The 15997-nt window shown below is 39.4% G+C and overlaps 2 protein-coding genes across 3 annotated transcripts in view; one reads left to right on the forward strand and one right to left on the reverse strand.

Moving 5' to 3' along the window:
* Positions 1 to 537: 537 nt before the first annotated feature.
* Positions 538 to 6779, reverse strand: upp2 (uridine phosphorylase 2). Its single transcript, XM_077537034.1, has 7 exons — positions 6608 to 6779; positions 5231 to 5345; positions 4982 to 5140; positions 3545 to 3659; positions 3231 to 3440; positions 2147 to 2293; positions 538 to 1048 (listed from the first exon to the last, which is right to left on the reverse strand). The coding sequence occupies exons 1-7, from the start codon at positions 6658 to 6660 to the stop codon at positions 906 to 908; spliced, it is 942 nt and encodes a 313-aa protein (XP_077393160.1). The 5' UTR covers positions 6661 to 6779; the 3' UTR covers positions 538 to 905.
* A 2503-nt stretch (positions 6780 to 9282) lies between these two features.
* The window catches only part of LOC144030223 (activin receptor type-1-like), a 28254-nt gene continuing 21539 nt past the window's right edge, over positions 9283 to 15997 (forward strand). The window contains exon 1 of one of the 2 annotated variants that reach the window (XM_077536324.1): positions 9283 to 10052. The gene's annotated coding sequence lies outside the window, so the exon portion shown is untranslated. Of the gene's footprint in view, positions 10053 to 13075; positions 13196 to 15997 lie in introns of those variants that run through there. The other variant, XM_077536325.1, reaches the window with a different exon arrangement.

Raw genomic sequence — 15997 nt, forward strand, 5'->3', positions numbered from 1 at the left:
TTTTTGACGTGAATCTCGATTTCATCCTCACCTCCAGTGTACGCGATCATCACTGACATCGTTCTGTGACACGAGTTCTGTTCCGGTGTTGGTCGAGAGGACAGTAGTCCGGCAAGTTGGCTTGGGTCACGGAAATAAAGCGTTTATCTTCAAAAAAACAATTAGTGTTCAAAAGAGTGATACATTTGCATCACTAAACTCCTTTTCTGAAAAAAGTCAGACGCCGTTACCGCCGGGCACTATTTTTCTGTTCGTTCGTATCACTGCGCGTCACCCTGTAGACAGCTGATCCTTCCGCCTTCGAAAAGACAAACAACTTGTAGATTAGTGCGCGTCTATCAGCTGTATGCGGGGCGCCGCGTAGTGATACAAACGAACAGGAAAAAAATAGTGCCTGGCGGTAATGGCGTCTGACTTTTTTTTTTCCAGAAAAGGAGTTTAGTGATGCAAATGTATCACTCATTTGAACATACAAAGTAATGAAGAGGTCCTCATCGCTAAAACGTAATGTCCGATCCGATGACGCACAGACAGCAATTTGTGCTCATGAAAACTTTATTCATATCACATCGACTGCAAGCACCAACATGATGACACTGTGTCGCAACACTTGTCACGGTATATTGCTACAAGCTTGCGGAAATATTTGACCCAAAATGCAATATGCAAATCGGTCCTCAAATAATGACAGCACAAGTGAAATAGAAACAGAGAAATGCTTAATTTGTTTTGAACCAACCGGGGAAATGCGTCATTTGTAAAATCCAAACTGTGACACGATACAAACTGAAATGCATTTTACATCATATTTAACTTAATCAAAGCAAACATATGAACATTAGGTACATTATATACACACATCAGTCGTATCTATATACATTATTGATTAAGGAGGCAAGGACTTTTCAGACGATGTATCCCAGGCGTTTCTTGATGAAGTGGGCCACCAGGACTTGAGGTCTCTGCTGGTACTCCACCAGAACATCGTGAGGGGACGTAATCTGGTCGCCCTCGAAGCGGTTCAGCAGAGTGACGCAGATGACGGCCGCTGGTAGAATCCCACAAAGAAATTGTGAGTATGACACCATGTGAAAATTCACTTTAACTGCATATATAGACTACAGTCCAAAAACAATTGGCCCAAAAAACAAAATGAATTGGCTTGTTTTGTATACAACTCAAATTTGGACTGTTTTGCACAAAACCTTCAAACAGATTAGGTGTTTTTGTGAGTTATTCATTTATCCCATCTTGTTGGGTTAAATTAATAATCCAAAAAGTTGGGTCACGTTGGTGGTTGGTCTTTTTTTTTTTTTTTTCTTTTTTTTTTACCCAACTGTTTTTTAGATTGTAGATGATAACCCACCTCAAAAAATTTGTTGTTTTGTGGGTTATTTAACTGACCAAATTTTGGGGTTAATTAAATGATGAATTTGAGTCAACTTTTTGGATTAAATAAATGACTAAACCAAAAAGTCGGGTCAAATTGACCCATTTGGGGTGTCGGTCCCTTTTTAACTTTTTATTTGTATTATTATTATTATTATTATTATTACTTATTTATTGTTTTTTTCCCAAACAGTTTTTTTTTTTATAGTCTACCTTGCCACTTTTATTTGTACATCTGTAGAATCTAATGAGATTCACTAGTTAATAGTGAAAATACTTTGTTGTGATTAATACTGTCAAAAAGGTATCCATAACATCATGTGACATATATAGCTTTAGGGTGGAATCATTCATACTCTGAAAACAGCTCGGTCAAAAATAACCCAATTATGGCTCACAAATGGACAGATACTCTACTTGGGTTAATTTGACCTAACTTTGAGTCAAAACGTGAGTCATTTTGCATCACTCTACGTGGGTCATTTTGACCCAAATTTCTGGGTTGATTTATTTAAAAAAAAAGGGGAGGGGGCTAATTTTGTATAAAACAAGTGAGAAAGTTGGGTCAGATCCCTTACTTGGGTCAATTTGACCCAACTATGGGTCCAAAATTGGGTCATTTTGTGTGAAACAACCCATATAGTTGAGTGAGCCTCAAATGGGTCAATTTGACCCAACTTTCTGGGTTGATTTATACAAAAAAAAAAAAAACAACTGGGTGACTTTTGACCCAACTGTTTTTAGCACGCACATTCACCTTTGAGGTCACACACGCGACACATGGCAGCAAACACGGTGGACTCCATTTCGATGTTCCTCACGCCGGCCTCGTACGCTTTCCTCAGGTACTCCAGTTTCTCTTCATGGGAGAAGGAGCACAGAGCCCCGTCGAGTCGTCCTTGACCTGGGAAGCAGAGGATTCTCACCGTTTTGCCATCGAGGGCGTTTAAAACAGCAGGGCCCGGTTGTTCAAAAACTCCATAATAGCTTTAACCATTGGTTAAGTAGATTTAACCGACCGTTAAACTTTAACCGGCTGTTATCTTTCTGTTAAAGTTAATACAACTAAGGACCGCCGCTAACTTTTTAACAGTGTGGTTAACTGTTTCGTGGCTCATGATGCCCACTGAGAGCAAGAAAGAAAGAAAAAAAAAAAAAAGTCGATCAAGGGCTTGACTTTGACGTTGATTATTCTTACGTTAGTAATGAAATTCCAAGTCCCATGATGAGTCAAAAGAAAAAGAATAAATTGTGTTTTTTTTAAGACACGTTCTAATAAACAGAGAGAGAAAAAAAAGAAATTATGATGAATTAAAAATAAATAAATAATGTCACAAAAACTCCTAAATTACTTAAACCATTGATTGTTTAACGTTTTCTTCGTCAACAGAAAACTTCCGGCTTTTTTTTTTTCTTTCGGCGAGTGCCAGGGGTCATTTGGATAGTATCCATTGCTTTCGCCGACCCGGAAGTAAACAAAAAGAGGAATTGTGGGATATATCGGTGCTAGCCAGTGACATAAATGACACGGTTAACTTTTTTTTTTTTGCTATTGTCTGGTTTGACGGCACGGTTTTGTGTGCTCAGTTTGTTTTGGATGTCTGTTGATTTTGGGATGGATAAAAGCATAGGCAAAAAAATAAAATAAAAAATAAATAAAATGAAAAACTTTGACGATGCCGTTAACAAACGGCGTGACTAACCATGTTTTGAACAACGCACATTTAACGACCGGTTAGTTAACGGCGGGTTAATAATTTAACCGGCGGTTAGGGCTTAAACAGTGGTTAAAATAACCGAGAATTGAACAACTGGGCCCAGGTGGTGCGGCGTCTATGCACCTTCATAGAAGTCGTGGGTGCACATGGTGTTTCCGATGACGGTGGGCAGGTTTGGCAGTTCTCGGGAGCACTGCAGAAGCTCGCTGGCCACTCCTTCGTCCAGCTCCGTGCTGCGGGTGATCACTTTACCCAGAACCACCTGCTCAAACCGGGGCCGGAAGGAGTAGTCGACCGCCTTTTCCGTCACCACCACCGTGCCCGGTGCCAGACCTGGACAAAATAACACGTTACGCGTCTTCAAAGTGACTTTGTAGAATGTTGGGACTTTTGGGAAGCGCAGAGGGAACAAAAAAAAAAAATATAAAAATCATTACCGACTCCGCCGGATGTTCCCAGACGAAACAGGATGACGTCCCTGCAGTGGGCGTGGTGGAGCAGTTTGATGAGCTCGTGCAGCATGATGGAGATGGACGGCACACCCATGCCGTGCTAGAAGATCAACGCTTTTTGTTAGATTGCTCATGCATGTAATGTACAGTGAACACCCAGGAAACTGTTAGAAAACTATATTCCTATGCACTTAAAAAATATATATTGCATGTAATTATAACCTCATAAAATATGGCCTCGCCTAAAGAAAAACTGTCTGACATTTCTTAGACTATCAATTAGGGCTGGGTTTAAAAAAAAATAAAATAATCAACAATGAATTGATTTTCCTTTTTGAGCCCGATATCGATTCATAAAACCATCAATTATTTTAATATTTTTTTCCCCCATAAATTCACAAGAAAATTTAATTTTAAAGACTATTTTTTTTAATCTCACTTTTCTTGAAATTTATTGGTCACATGAAAGTATTTTCTTAAAAGGATACTTCACTTATTTAGCCCATTATAGCAGTTAAAAGTTAATATTTTGTCTATAATTAATTTGATATTTCATTATTTTTCACGTACATCTTTTTTTTTCATTTTTCACGTGTTTTCTCGGTTTGGTCATGTGGCATTCACAAGCTGAGCTGTGATTGGTTACCTGAGCCCTTGTGATGTCATTTTCCGTTTAGAGCAATTTGCAAAATGTGTTTTTAAAGGTACTAATTGTACATGAAAAATAATGAACATATCAAATTTATTATTGGAAAAATATTGTTTGACTACCAAAAATGGTTAAATAAGTATCCCTTTAAATTAATGAAAGACCTGACGTTTTGCAACTTTAAGATAATTCTGAATCTTAATCTGAATTATTTTTAACCATTTATGGCCTCCGCAAAATTTTATTTTCAATTTGTTTATGGAGGTTTTAAACATGCCCTTGATCTTTAAGAAGAATTTATGTTCCCTAATTATTAATTAATATCGATTGAACTGACGCAATCGGGTTGTATTTGAGCAGTCTGGCCATAGCCATGTCTAATATAGAAATATTGCCATCTTGTGTCTTATTTAGGTAATTGTGACCTTTTTTAGGGTGTTCTTTGAGCAATTGCGGATTTTTGCTATTTGCAGAAGGCCTCATTGGCCAATAGCGGAGGTTCACTGTAGTTAGATGATGGATCAATCCGTCCATTAAGTGTCTAGGCTCAAAAGCATGGCGGACCGCCAGGCCTATCTTGCACTCTGGGAAACCCTTGTCTATTTTTATTAAGAACCTGATTTCTGATAAGGCTCTGTAGTTAATCTGTATGTTGTATTTTTTATTTTTTTATTTTTTAGCAGAAATCAGAGGACTGGTCACCAACCCATTGCAGTGCATTGATTGAACCTCACACTTAAAATAATCGCTGGTCTGTTGAGTAGAATACTTACGCTTATCGACAACACCGGCCCCACTTTATACATGCAGTAGCGGTCGGTTCCCTCGCAAATGTCTTGGACCTCCGCTGGGTTGCCAGGCAGTTTCAGTTCCTGGTGGATGAACTGGGCAAAGGCCTTCATTCGATTGGCGCTGCCGCCAACGCACACAAACTGCGAGAGAAGACGTGAATGACGTCACAACTGTCTGCAAACATCGTGAGTCGTCTTTTTTTTTTGTTTTTTTTTTCTTGAATACGGTACCTTAATGTCACCAAACATCTCTGGTAGGTTGTGAGACTTGGTACTCAAGCTGAAGTGGTAAAGAATATCCTCCTCCAGGGTTTGCAAGTAGGGATTTTTCACATGGACCTGTTGTCTAAAGCAATTTATTGAATGATTACATCATTATTTTTTGCCATAGTGAGTGAGCATACTTTATGCCAAGCTACGAGCAATGGCAAAATCTCAAGTAGTTCTCATCTCGTTTCATTCAAAGTTCAAATTCAGTATCTTATCGCCACTGCACACTAAAATAAACACCCAGTGTCTATTCAAGCATCACTTATTGAGACATTTTTATGGTTTTATTCAAATTTCATGCTGTAAGGGAAACAATAAACAAGGGGCTGAATTTTGAAATGAAAAAATCCAATAGCCATGTCAACTAAGTGATCATAAATTGGCTGTTTTGTACCAAAATAGCAGACTTGTAGTGTTATTTTAGGTATGGCTTCTTGAGACATTTTTGTGGGTCTACTCATAACGGACACGCCTACCAAATTTCATGCTATTAAGGGACACCATGAACCGGGGCTGAATTTTCAAAAGTCCAATCGACATGTCAACTAAAATGATTCAAAATGGACGCTTCAAAGCAAAATAGCAGACTCGGAGTATTTTCCAAAGGGTTCTTGAGACTTTTTTTTTGTGGCTCGACTCATGATGGACATACCAAATTTCATGTTGCTAAGGGAAAAGTGTATCTGGGGAATTAAATTTCAAATAAAAAAAAAGGCAATAGACATACTAAATGATCATAAAATGGCTGCTGCAAAGTATGGCTTACTGAGACTTTTTTGTGGGTCTACTCATAATGGACACACCCAACAAATTTCGTGTTGCTAAGGGAAGCTATATACAGAGGCAGAATTTTTGAATAAAAAAAATTCTCTCGACATAACTACTCAAATGACCCGAAAATGGTCACTTAAATCAAAATGGCTGACTTCCACTTTTTCCCCCGAATATTGCTTCTTTAGGCTTTTTTTTTTTTCTACTTATGATGATCATGCCTATCAAATTTCAAATAATGCCAATACATCGCCACTAAAATTACCCTAAAGTATCCACTTCAAGCAAAAAAATAAAATAAAATTCCAATGTGTCTTTTTAGATTTTTTTTTTTTTTTTTTTTTTTTTTTGGGTTTCCTCGCAATAATCATGTCCAACAAATTTCATATTACATATATGTACAAGGGCTGAATTTTCAAAGTCAATTTTTGAACTTCTTGTGGTGATCACACAAGAATCATAATGTCAAAGAAACAAAACTATTTGAATGACTTTAATTAATGACACTTTTTTGAAGCCTCAAAATAGTAGTAATAATTTAGCATGCAAGCTGAAAAAAATACTTACTTGATATATTCGCTGTGGTCGTTCCCCATGGAGTTCAGTAGAATGGGTGCCATTTGTACAAGAAAATCAAGTCAAACTTGTTAAAAAAAATATATATATATCACTGCTGCTGCTTCTAATGTTTCAACTAAATTTTTGTCCCCGAAACGAGAGCTGATATAGTCGTGACCTGTCATCTCGCATCTGATTGGCTAGGAAAGAGAGGCGTCGCATTCGCACACGCCACAAAAACATCAGCCGAGCTTCGGGGTCAATCGACTGGGAAACGATTGCTTTCGTAGGGTGCGCGTCCTTGGAAAAAAAGGAGAATAACGAATGTGTAAGAACATTCAACTTTTACTGGGAACATCGAGATAACCTTTGACCCCGGGCTTGTCACACGATGACAGGCTGCATTATGTCAACCTGCACAACGTGCAAGCAAGACCAAATTAAGAGTGACTCAGAGAACATTTCGATCACTTAACAGATGAAGTTTGCAATACCTCCGTTGTTTGCATCATCTTCTTGTTTGATTTGGGATGTGCCAATATGACCTTAAAAGCCCGTCAAGTAAATTCAGATTTGTTCCATAATATATGATATATGCTTGACGATACTTAAAGAAAACCTGCAAAGACTGAGCTCTAAAGTGTTTTGGACCTCTTTGGTTTTCCACATTTTTTTGGGTCCCCTAAAATGGTGGCCAGTACGCAATTTGGCATTGGCCCTGCTTGAGTTTTTTTATTTTTATTTTTTTTATTTTTTTTTACTCCTTTGCTTCTGGAAAAGGCAAATAACAGTACAAGGGCGTATTAGGGCTGCATAGAAATATATATATATATATATATATATATATATATATATATATATATATATATATATATGTATGTATTTTTTTAGAGGGCGGGGTTGAAAAAAAGTGGCAAATTTGCCACTTTTTAATATGACGAGAAAAAAAAGTGGCAAATTTGCCACTTTTTTAATATGATGAGAAAAAAAGTGGCAAATTTGCAACTCGTCATATTAAAAAGTGGCACTTTTTTTCTCGTCATATTGCCCCAACCTCTAAAAAAAATCAAATAAAAAATTCTACGTGGCCCTAATACGCCGTCGTATTACGGTGACATTATTCAAAACAAATTTTGCTTTCGGGATTTGCTTTTATTCTTCTGATCCCAAACAGCTTTTGAAAAAAAAGATAAAGAACGTTTTTACTTGAACTCCAAATTGCATCATTTTTCTGACTTCCACTTAATAATCGGAGTAATGTTTATTTAGCAAAATATTGTTGTGACAGTGTGACGGCCCGATTTGAGTGAAACATTCAATTTCTATTTTGTCAGAAACACTCCAAGACACTACGCATAATCATTAGGGACTGTTTGCCTTTTATAGATTAACCAGCTCTTTGTTTTTGTTTGGGGACATTGAATATGAACTTTACACAACTGTCGCTACTGTTTAGCAAAACAGCAGAGTCAATAAGTACGTAGTGTTCCGATTAAACCAGGGAAGTTTTTCTGTCTGATAGCAATCCATCCCGTCACTAAGTGACCCCCAAACCACAATGCCCCCTTTTAACCATACTTCACAATTACGATAAGATTTTGATGATGTTTCCTCCCAAGACACCAACTTTTGTTTAGCATGTGCCATTTATCCTATTGTGACCTTTCCCAGCTTTGAGCAAGCCAACAATTCGTAATTAATTGTTGGTTTTCGGGGCGCTCTTTTTGCGCGAGTCATGGTTCACATCAATGATTATTGAGAATAGTCAATTCAAAACTGGTGTGCGCAGGGCCGTTTAACTTGAACAAACACCTCTAATCTCATCACTTTGGATATACATTAGCTCAAATCATAGTTTTGGAGCAAATTATTCAGGTAATTCCAAGTGGTTCGCATACTTTTCAAAACATTTTCTTGTGTGTTCAAAAGGAAAGGTTTTGAGACGGAACTAGGTTGACGTTGATGTCACCCCTCAATTATTTGTGTGTTTATTTTTCTAGTGCATATTATGACGGTAGCAACCATGGATGTTTGTGCTCTTTGGCCGGCGTCTGTACAGTCTTATGTCAGTAGTGCTTTATGCTTTGGGGTTTATTCACGGTTTCTGACAGGTCAGTGACATGTCCCAAAAGGTACACGGCAAAGACGAGCTGTGAGCCAAAGCAAACATGAACTCTCGTCGGCGTGCGTCTACATTTTCGAGCTCTGCAATCTGCTTTATAAAGGCCACTGGGTTACACAAAATGACAACATGGAACATGATGTTTTGCTGTTTTTCTGATTAAAAACATTTCTGATGAAAGTGCAACAATAATACAAAACAAATAAATTAGCAACAACACAAAATTACAGTGCGAAATGTGTTATTTTTTATTTTTTTTAACACCCTGAAAGTAGCAGCGCCTTCTTTCAGCGGTTAAATGCAACAGCGCCCTCTGGTGAGCACACACAAAATTACAGTCCTTTTGAATTTGCATTCTAATGGCTTTTGAAATTCTATTTTGTTTCACCATGACACATCAGGTTAAATTATTATATTATTATATATTATATTATTATGTTATTTTGCGTTTAGTCTGTTGTATTTTACATCACTTATTTAAGTTAAATTAAATTATTTTAGTTTATAACGAGTAACGACTTATTTTTATGTAGTTTTTTTTATATTTCACAATCAGTGTAGCCTACTTGAACTTCCTCTATTGGTATGTGTAAGAATCACTGCTTAGGTACAATTTTGTTTTTCGCTACTACTGTATCTGCAACTGATTTCAATGTTACTTTTTTCCCGCTCTCTTAAATAGAGCAATTGGTTATATAATTTTAGTTCGTGAATAATTCAAGAGTTCGTTTTATTTAGAAAGTGCTCGTCCTATCGTTATTTTATTTTTATTTTAGTTTACAGTTACAGTACTTTAGTTTCGTTCGTGGATTATTTGTTTTATTTTGAAAATGTTCGCGCAGGAAAGGATTTGGTTTTATCTTGAAAGTGTTCACCGGAAGACCTCTGGGCCGTGCCGCTGTGCATTGTGGGTAACCTAGTCTTTAGCAAACTTCCTGCTTGAGTCAATCCTGCTTACTTACCGTGTCCCCCTCCTCCTCCCCCCTTCTCGCCGCCTTCGTTCTGAGTGTGACTTGAGAAGTGCAGGCGGCTGCTACGTAAGAGGCGAACCGCGTTTAAGGAGAGAACAAAAAATGTCCGTAGTTTGTCTCTTCCGCAGCGGAGAGACAAGGTGAAGAGTGAATTTGACGAAGCCGGAGCCAGCGAGCGGACCAGGACGTGGTGTGGCTGTTGTGGGAGGGGAGGTTGAAATGTTGGCGCCGCGTAGCCGCCGCAGCGTCTCGGACTTGGGCGAACAGGCTGGCTATTGTCGCTGAACTGCTCCGGGAGATGGACGCCTCGGTACATTCGACAAGCCCCTTTTGAAGCACTTTGAGACGAAACTCCAACGAGGTGAGTCCTAATGGCGTAGTTTGTCAATATTTCTATGTAGATATGTGGGTGGGAAGTTTTGGAAAGGGAGCTTCAAGAATTTTGCCTTTCTTCTCTTCTAGCAAGCCTGCAAAAACACGAAGCTTGTTGTCATGTATCCCGCAAAACACGACTCGGCATTTTTTTTTAAAGTCAGATATTTTTGGATGAACGCCTAAGGCCAAACAACTTGCAAAAAAAAAAAAAAAAACCGAGTCTGCTTCTTTTCCAGGGTTCTAATTCCATAATTCAGTTTTTTAAAGTTGGCAACAAGTTGCGACTCGCGAGTGCATTGTCATGTAAACATTTCTCTTTGGGAGGGTCGTTTCTGCGTTATCGTGTGCGTGTGTTGTCATCATCCCACGCTGAGCACTTTTTACATCACAATCGCACAGTCCTGCAAGGGATGGTGATAGATGGGGGTGAAGGGCTTTTACAGTACAGTTGGCAGCTCCTATGAACGAAATAGGAATTGATATGATGGATTTTTGCAGTTCATATCAGAATCAATACATTTTCAACAGGGATTCCCAAAACATGCATCCACTTTGCAAGGAACCAGATTTTTAAAACTGGAACTTTGGAACAGGGACTAGAACTTCAGTTCTATGAATGATTTTGATCTTTTGAGTTTTGTGTATGTACATTCTGTGTTGCGATTATGGTCATCCATGCATTTTTTTTTTAATTGCACTTGTCTTCATTAGTGTCACAGTTGAGCAAGTCAGGATACTGCAAGGACTGGGTACTAGTAAATAATAATCACAATTCAAAATGAAAATTTATCCCAAATTGTTACCTTTTTCAAACTAAATTAAGTGGTCAATATTAAGTCTTTATTGATGAAGGAGCCTTGTTTTGTAACATGGGTTGCCCAAAATTGACCTCGCACTACTAATTGAATTAAGTAACAACTAATCAATTACTAATCATTGAGACATTGTCTAACTTAAGTTAAAATTGTCCAAATCATCTGAATTTGCTACTCAACAGTTCTGTAGTCCTCCCTGAAAGCAGACTGCCTATTTTCTGACATTTTACAGACCAAACCAGGACCTGCATCAGAATCTAATTGTTTTTGTGCAGTTTTTTTGCACTGTCAGTTTAAAATATCACATTTTTATTGAATAAAGGATTGGAAATTCCGCGATTAATTGAAGACAGATAAATTGCTTATTAAAACAATTTAATCCTACATTTTCTTCACTGGTTTTGCTGTTGATGGTAGGGAAGTGCTGGAGCCTTTCCCAGCTAACTTGCACGACTGCACCCTGGTTTGGTCAACAGGCAATGACAAGACACATAAAGAAACGGACAACCAATCATCCTCACATTCTAGCTATCACTGAGTGGGAAGTAACCAGATTTGTAACGTAAATCCTGAGCCGATAAAGTTTGAGGGATCCTGGATTGGCACGTCGACCCTCCGAAGATGACTTCATTAGAGAGGCGTTGATTGTAGCTGCAACCGTTCCCAGATAATTGTGCTGATTAAAAGACGTGCGAACGTCTCACACCCAAGTGCTCCAATTGACTGCTAGCATCATTGCGTCGCCCCCCCCCACTTCCCTCCCTAGGCGCAACGCCTCTCTTGTCCCCCTCCCCCACCAGACAAACACATTAATCAAGTATGTCTGGGGATTACTTGATTGTGTTCGTCCTTGATTACACATCTGATGTAGTGGTTTAAGCGTTTGCCAAACAATGTGGATGAGACACTCAAGCTCAATATCGGCAGGTGAAGCTAAACAAAATGTCGTCAGTACTCTGGTTCACTGGAGTCTTGGGCGTGTTGTAAACTTGGCAAGTAGCGGTTGACATTTTTTCTTCAAGCAAATTCTAGTATCAGACCAGTTGGAGTTTCAAGTAGCTGATTCAATTCTTTGTATGATATGAAGATAAAACTAGTTTAATCTTGACCAATCTGTCAAATGTTAGCATGTTTGAGACCCCATACCAAATCAGATGTCTGTTTTAGTATCAAGGCTGCCCTGTAAGAGGCAAGATTGTGCCGCAGGGAATCCAGATTCAGCTGAAAACTACACAGAAGAGTAGAAATAGAAGAAGCTAGGTTAACTGTCTTTTCTGGTAACTCCATAGTGGTGGATAAGTCTTCTTGGTATTTTTCTTGTGGCGATTGACTGCGAAGATACATGAGATGTAGAAACACTCAAACACAACCAGTTGCTTTTCTATTTGTGTCTGAGCTTCAGGTAGCATCCTGAATTTTTATGTTACAATCATGGAGTCCATGGTTCGACCAAACATAGTGTTAACAACGCATCTTAGGATGGTCATTTACGATCTGAGTCAGCCAGCCTTACCTCAAACATCTCCAGATAGCTTCAAATGCTGCTAGTCGCTCTTACGCTTGACCCGCTTGTAGTCTTAGCTCTGGACCATGCAACAGTCCATTCTCCCTGTCCTCCGTCTATCTCTAAATTTGTCTGCTACTGTCCTTATTAAGGCAAAGAAAGAAATACTGAAGTTATTTGTTCTGCTTCCTTGCTGTTTGTTAGCGTCTCATTCGGGCTGATGAGTTCAATGTGTCGGGATTTTGCTGCTATCCCTTGACTCTGTTTACAAGTGGGATCGTGGTTGCCCCGAGCTAGACACGTAGCGCTTTGACGTTCAAAGGGATCATCTGCCGCAGGTCCCAACACTCAAGGTGTCTTTTCAAAATATTTCTTTAAGATGTAAAGAAGGATAGGATCATAAATAGTTACCATTCCATGCAAATATGTACAACCTCAAAGATAAATGCAGTAACAAAACCCCACATGTACGAGTAGCGTCTCGGCCTGGTGGCCTTCATCTCACACTCCCCCTGCGGGCTCCCTCAAAATATCGCCATTGTTCGCAATTAAACCAGCATTTTGTTTTGGGGGAAAAGAAAAAAGAAAAGATCTGCACCAGCATCATTCCGCCTCCTGATCCGCCCATGCAGAGCAGCCTGCGACTATTTTGGTTTGTCGATGATCTGCAGACAACAACTTCATAGTCTGCTGGTTGTGGTCTGGCCTCGGCGTGCTCGGCCGGCGGCTCGCATCATTGAGCGCGAGCTGATGGTAGCCTGATAGCAGGACGTCTGACAGGCTGGGCCGGGATACCGACTCGTCTGACAGGTACCCAGACAATAGAAGACGGCTTGTTTTCGTGGACATCTCATTTTGAAAAGCTTCGTTTGGTGCTGAGTCAAATTGTTGTAACCAGTGTTGGTGATGGTAGTTGTGTATTTTTTATTTTAATTTTTTTTGGTACAAATGAGAAACTTTGCAGAGTCTTGTAAATATACTCGTTCTTTGTTGGCGAGTATCGTGGCTAAACGTGAACGTACCATGTTGGCGGTAGGCGGAGTTTGGGTTCAGACCTATGACAGCAATTATTTTGTGTGCACTGAGTAATTTAACTGTCACAAGTAGCCTGCAGTGTCGGTATGGAACAATATGCTAGTGAGTGGAAGTGGCTGGATCCAGAAACCAAAGAGTGGTGGGGGTTGGCGTTCTATGTGTGTGTGCGCTCTTTCTGCGTTTGTGTGGCCCACTTTTAGTGTGTGATGTTTTTCTTTATGTGGGTGATCCCCATTCTTTCACCCCATTACCATTACTATTGTCTGTGTCTGTTCTTGTTTTCTGTTTGTGTCGCCCACCCTCATCGTGGACATGTCTTTCTGTGGGTGAAAGAGGTGCAACAAGTAATCGATTTAAAAAAAAAATTAATCAACTATGTTGGTCTTCGAGTAATCGTTTAGCGCTATTGTTTGATGCAAAATTGTCCAAATTGTCTGATTTCAGACTCTCAAGAAGTCAAAGTCGTCCGCCATGAACGCAAACGGCTCTTCATTGTTTTTACCGGTAATCAAACGAAGACATTTGCCAACATCCGCTTTTACTTTGGGAAACAGAGCTGTGAAAATTAATTGTCAACAGTTTTAATAACCGATTTTTTTTAATTTTTTTTTATAATTGTCAAAATTCTCTAATTTCAGCATATCAACAGTAATTTTTCACTGATTTGTGCAGTCCTAGATGAAAGATGACTGATTATCTTCTGTGTTTATTCAAAATAAGACATTTGCAAATATCTGTTTTTACTTATGAAAACAATGACCGAACTGGTAACGTAGTACAGCATCAATCCACCACTACCCCAACTTTTTTTTTTTTTTTTTTTTAATCACCATATGAATGCGAAGTATGAAATAAACACCAATCATTTAAGAAATAATCCGGCGAAAAATGCTTTTGTAGTACACAATGAAAAATTCAAATGAATCAGATTAGTTGCTTAATCGATTACTTGGTTTTAAAAATATTCGATAGTGACAACACTAGAAGAAACAGTTAACTTTTTCCCCTAAATTTTGACATGTACAAAAACAAATGAGTAAAAAAATAAATAAATCATAATCAAAATATGTGAAAAAAAATCCTAGTCAGTGACTTGAATCTATGGCAAAAATAACTGTAATAAGCTGTAATTGATGTCACTGAACCTGAAGTTTATATCAAACTTAGCGTGTGTTTGTGAGTTCTTGTTTTTCTGTGTTTGTGTGCCCCACCGTTATTGTGGACATTTGTAATCTTTTCTTTTGCCGCATTATTGTCTGTTTGTGTGTGTGTTAGTATGTACTGTAAATGTGTCCATGTGTGTGCTCTTTGTATGTTTGTGTGGCCCACCGTTACGGTTTGAACGTCTGCTCGTGTGAGTCATCTCTGTTCTTTCACCCCATTAGCTTGGGCGTGCACGCCGTTGTATGCGTGTTTCCCTACCCGTGTGTTTGTTTGCGTCTGGGGGGGGGGGGTGTCTGTCTGTGGGTGTGTGCGTGCTCTCGTCCTTCCCCGTTTGTGTGGCCCACTTTTGATTGTGTGCGCGCTAGTCAAATCGCTAAGATGAGCTCCTTTCACCCCGTTGGTGCGTGCGCATGTGCGCGCGTGCGGAATCAGGTTACAGTCTGTCATTAAGAAGGGAACCGCAGTTATGAGACCAAGATAGACTTCAAGTCTGAGCAAGAGTCTGCAGCTCATCACTCTTCCATGTCGGTGGAGGAAGTGGAAGAGGGCGTGGCTTGGCTGTGTGTAGGATAAGAGGGGGAGGGGTGGGGCTAATGTCAATACAACTTCTTTTTTTTTTACATTTTTTATTTTCAAGCCTCACATGTGTCTGGCTGGCTGTTATGCGTGACTGCACGTGTATTTACATACGTAGTGTGTTTGTATATACACTATATGCTGACTTTGCGGAAAGTTTGCTTTGCATTGATGATGGCTGGCATTAGATGAGGAGCAGAGCAACACAGCATGTGGGTTGAATTGGCCTCAGTGTCTAGCTTTTTTTTTTTTTTTTTTTAAATTCTTCAACAAAAGAAGCCTTCTGTCCACACACGGTGTTATTTTAGCTCTAAAATCCCCTCGTTTCTCCCCCCCCCATATAATTTTATCCCAAACACATTGCATCAATATGAGCTGTGTGGAAGTCGTAGTGCCGCAGTCTTGACAATGAAAGTTGAAAGGAGGGGAAAAGCGATAAAGAGAGTCTTCCTCCCCAGTCTCGTCTTGTTTGACTATCTGTCCCTCGTGTCCGCTGGTGGCTCCGCACGGGCTTATTGATCGCCTCTTCTTCTGTGTTTAAATGTGGAAGAAGAGCAGCGAGGGGGAAGCGGGATGAGGGGAGACTGTCTACACAGAAGCACTCCAACATGGATCTGCACTAGTGCCTTTTGGCTCCTCTCTTCCGCACTGGAGACACATTGTACCGGTCGTGCGCTCGCTTCGCTGCGCTTGTCCGAATGCTCGGCTTTTAAGAGACATGTGCACGGTGCACGTCTTTATCGTGTTCTTTCCTTGATTACATTAACAGGCCAGGGGATTAAAGCACTTAAGTTTACTTATTAGATAAGTTATGAGATGCGAGCTATGGTACTACGC

The sequence above is a fragment of the Festucalex cinctus genome, chromosome 11, assembly GCF_051991245.1.
Source record: "Festucalex cinctus isolate MCC-2025b chromosome 11, RoL_Fcin_1.0, whole genome shotgun sequence".
NCBI classification, from domain to species: domain Eukaryota; kingdom Metazoa; phylum Chordata; class Actinopteri; order Syngnathiformes; family Syngnathidae; genus Festucalex; species Festucalex cinctus.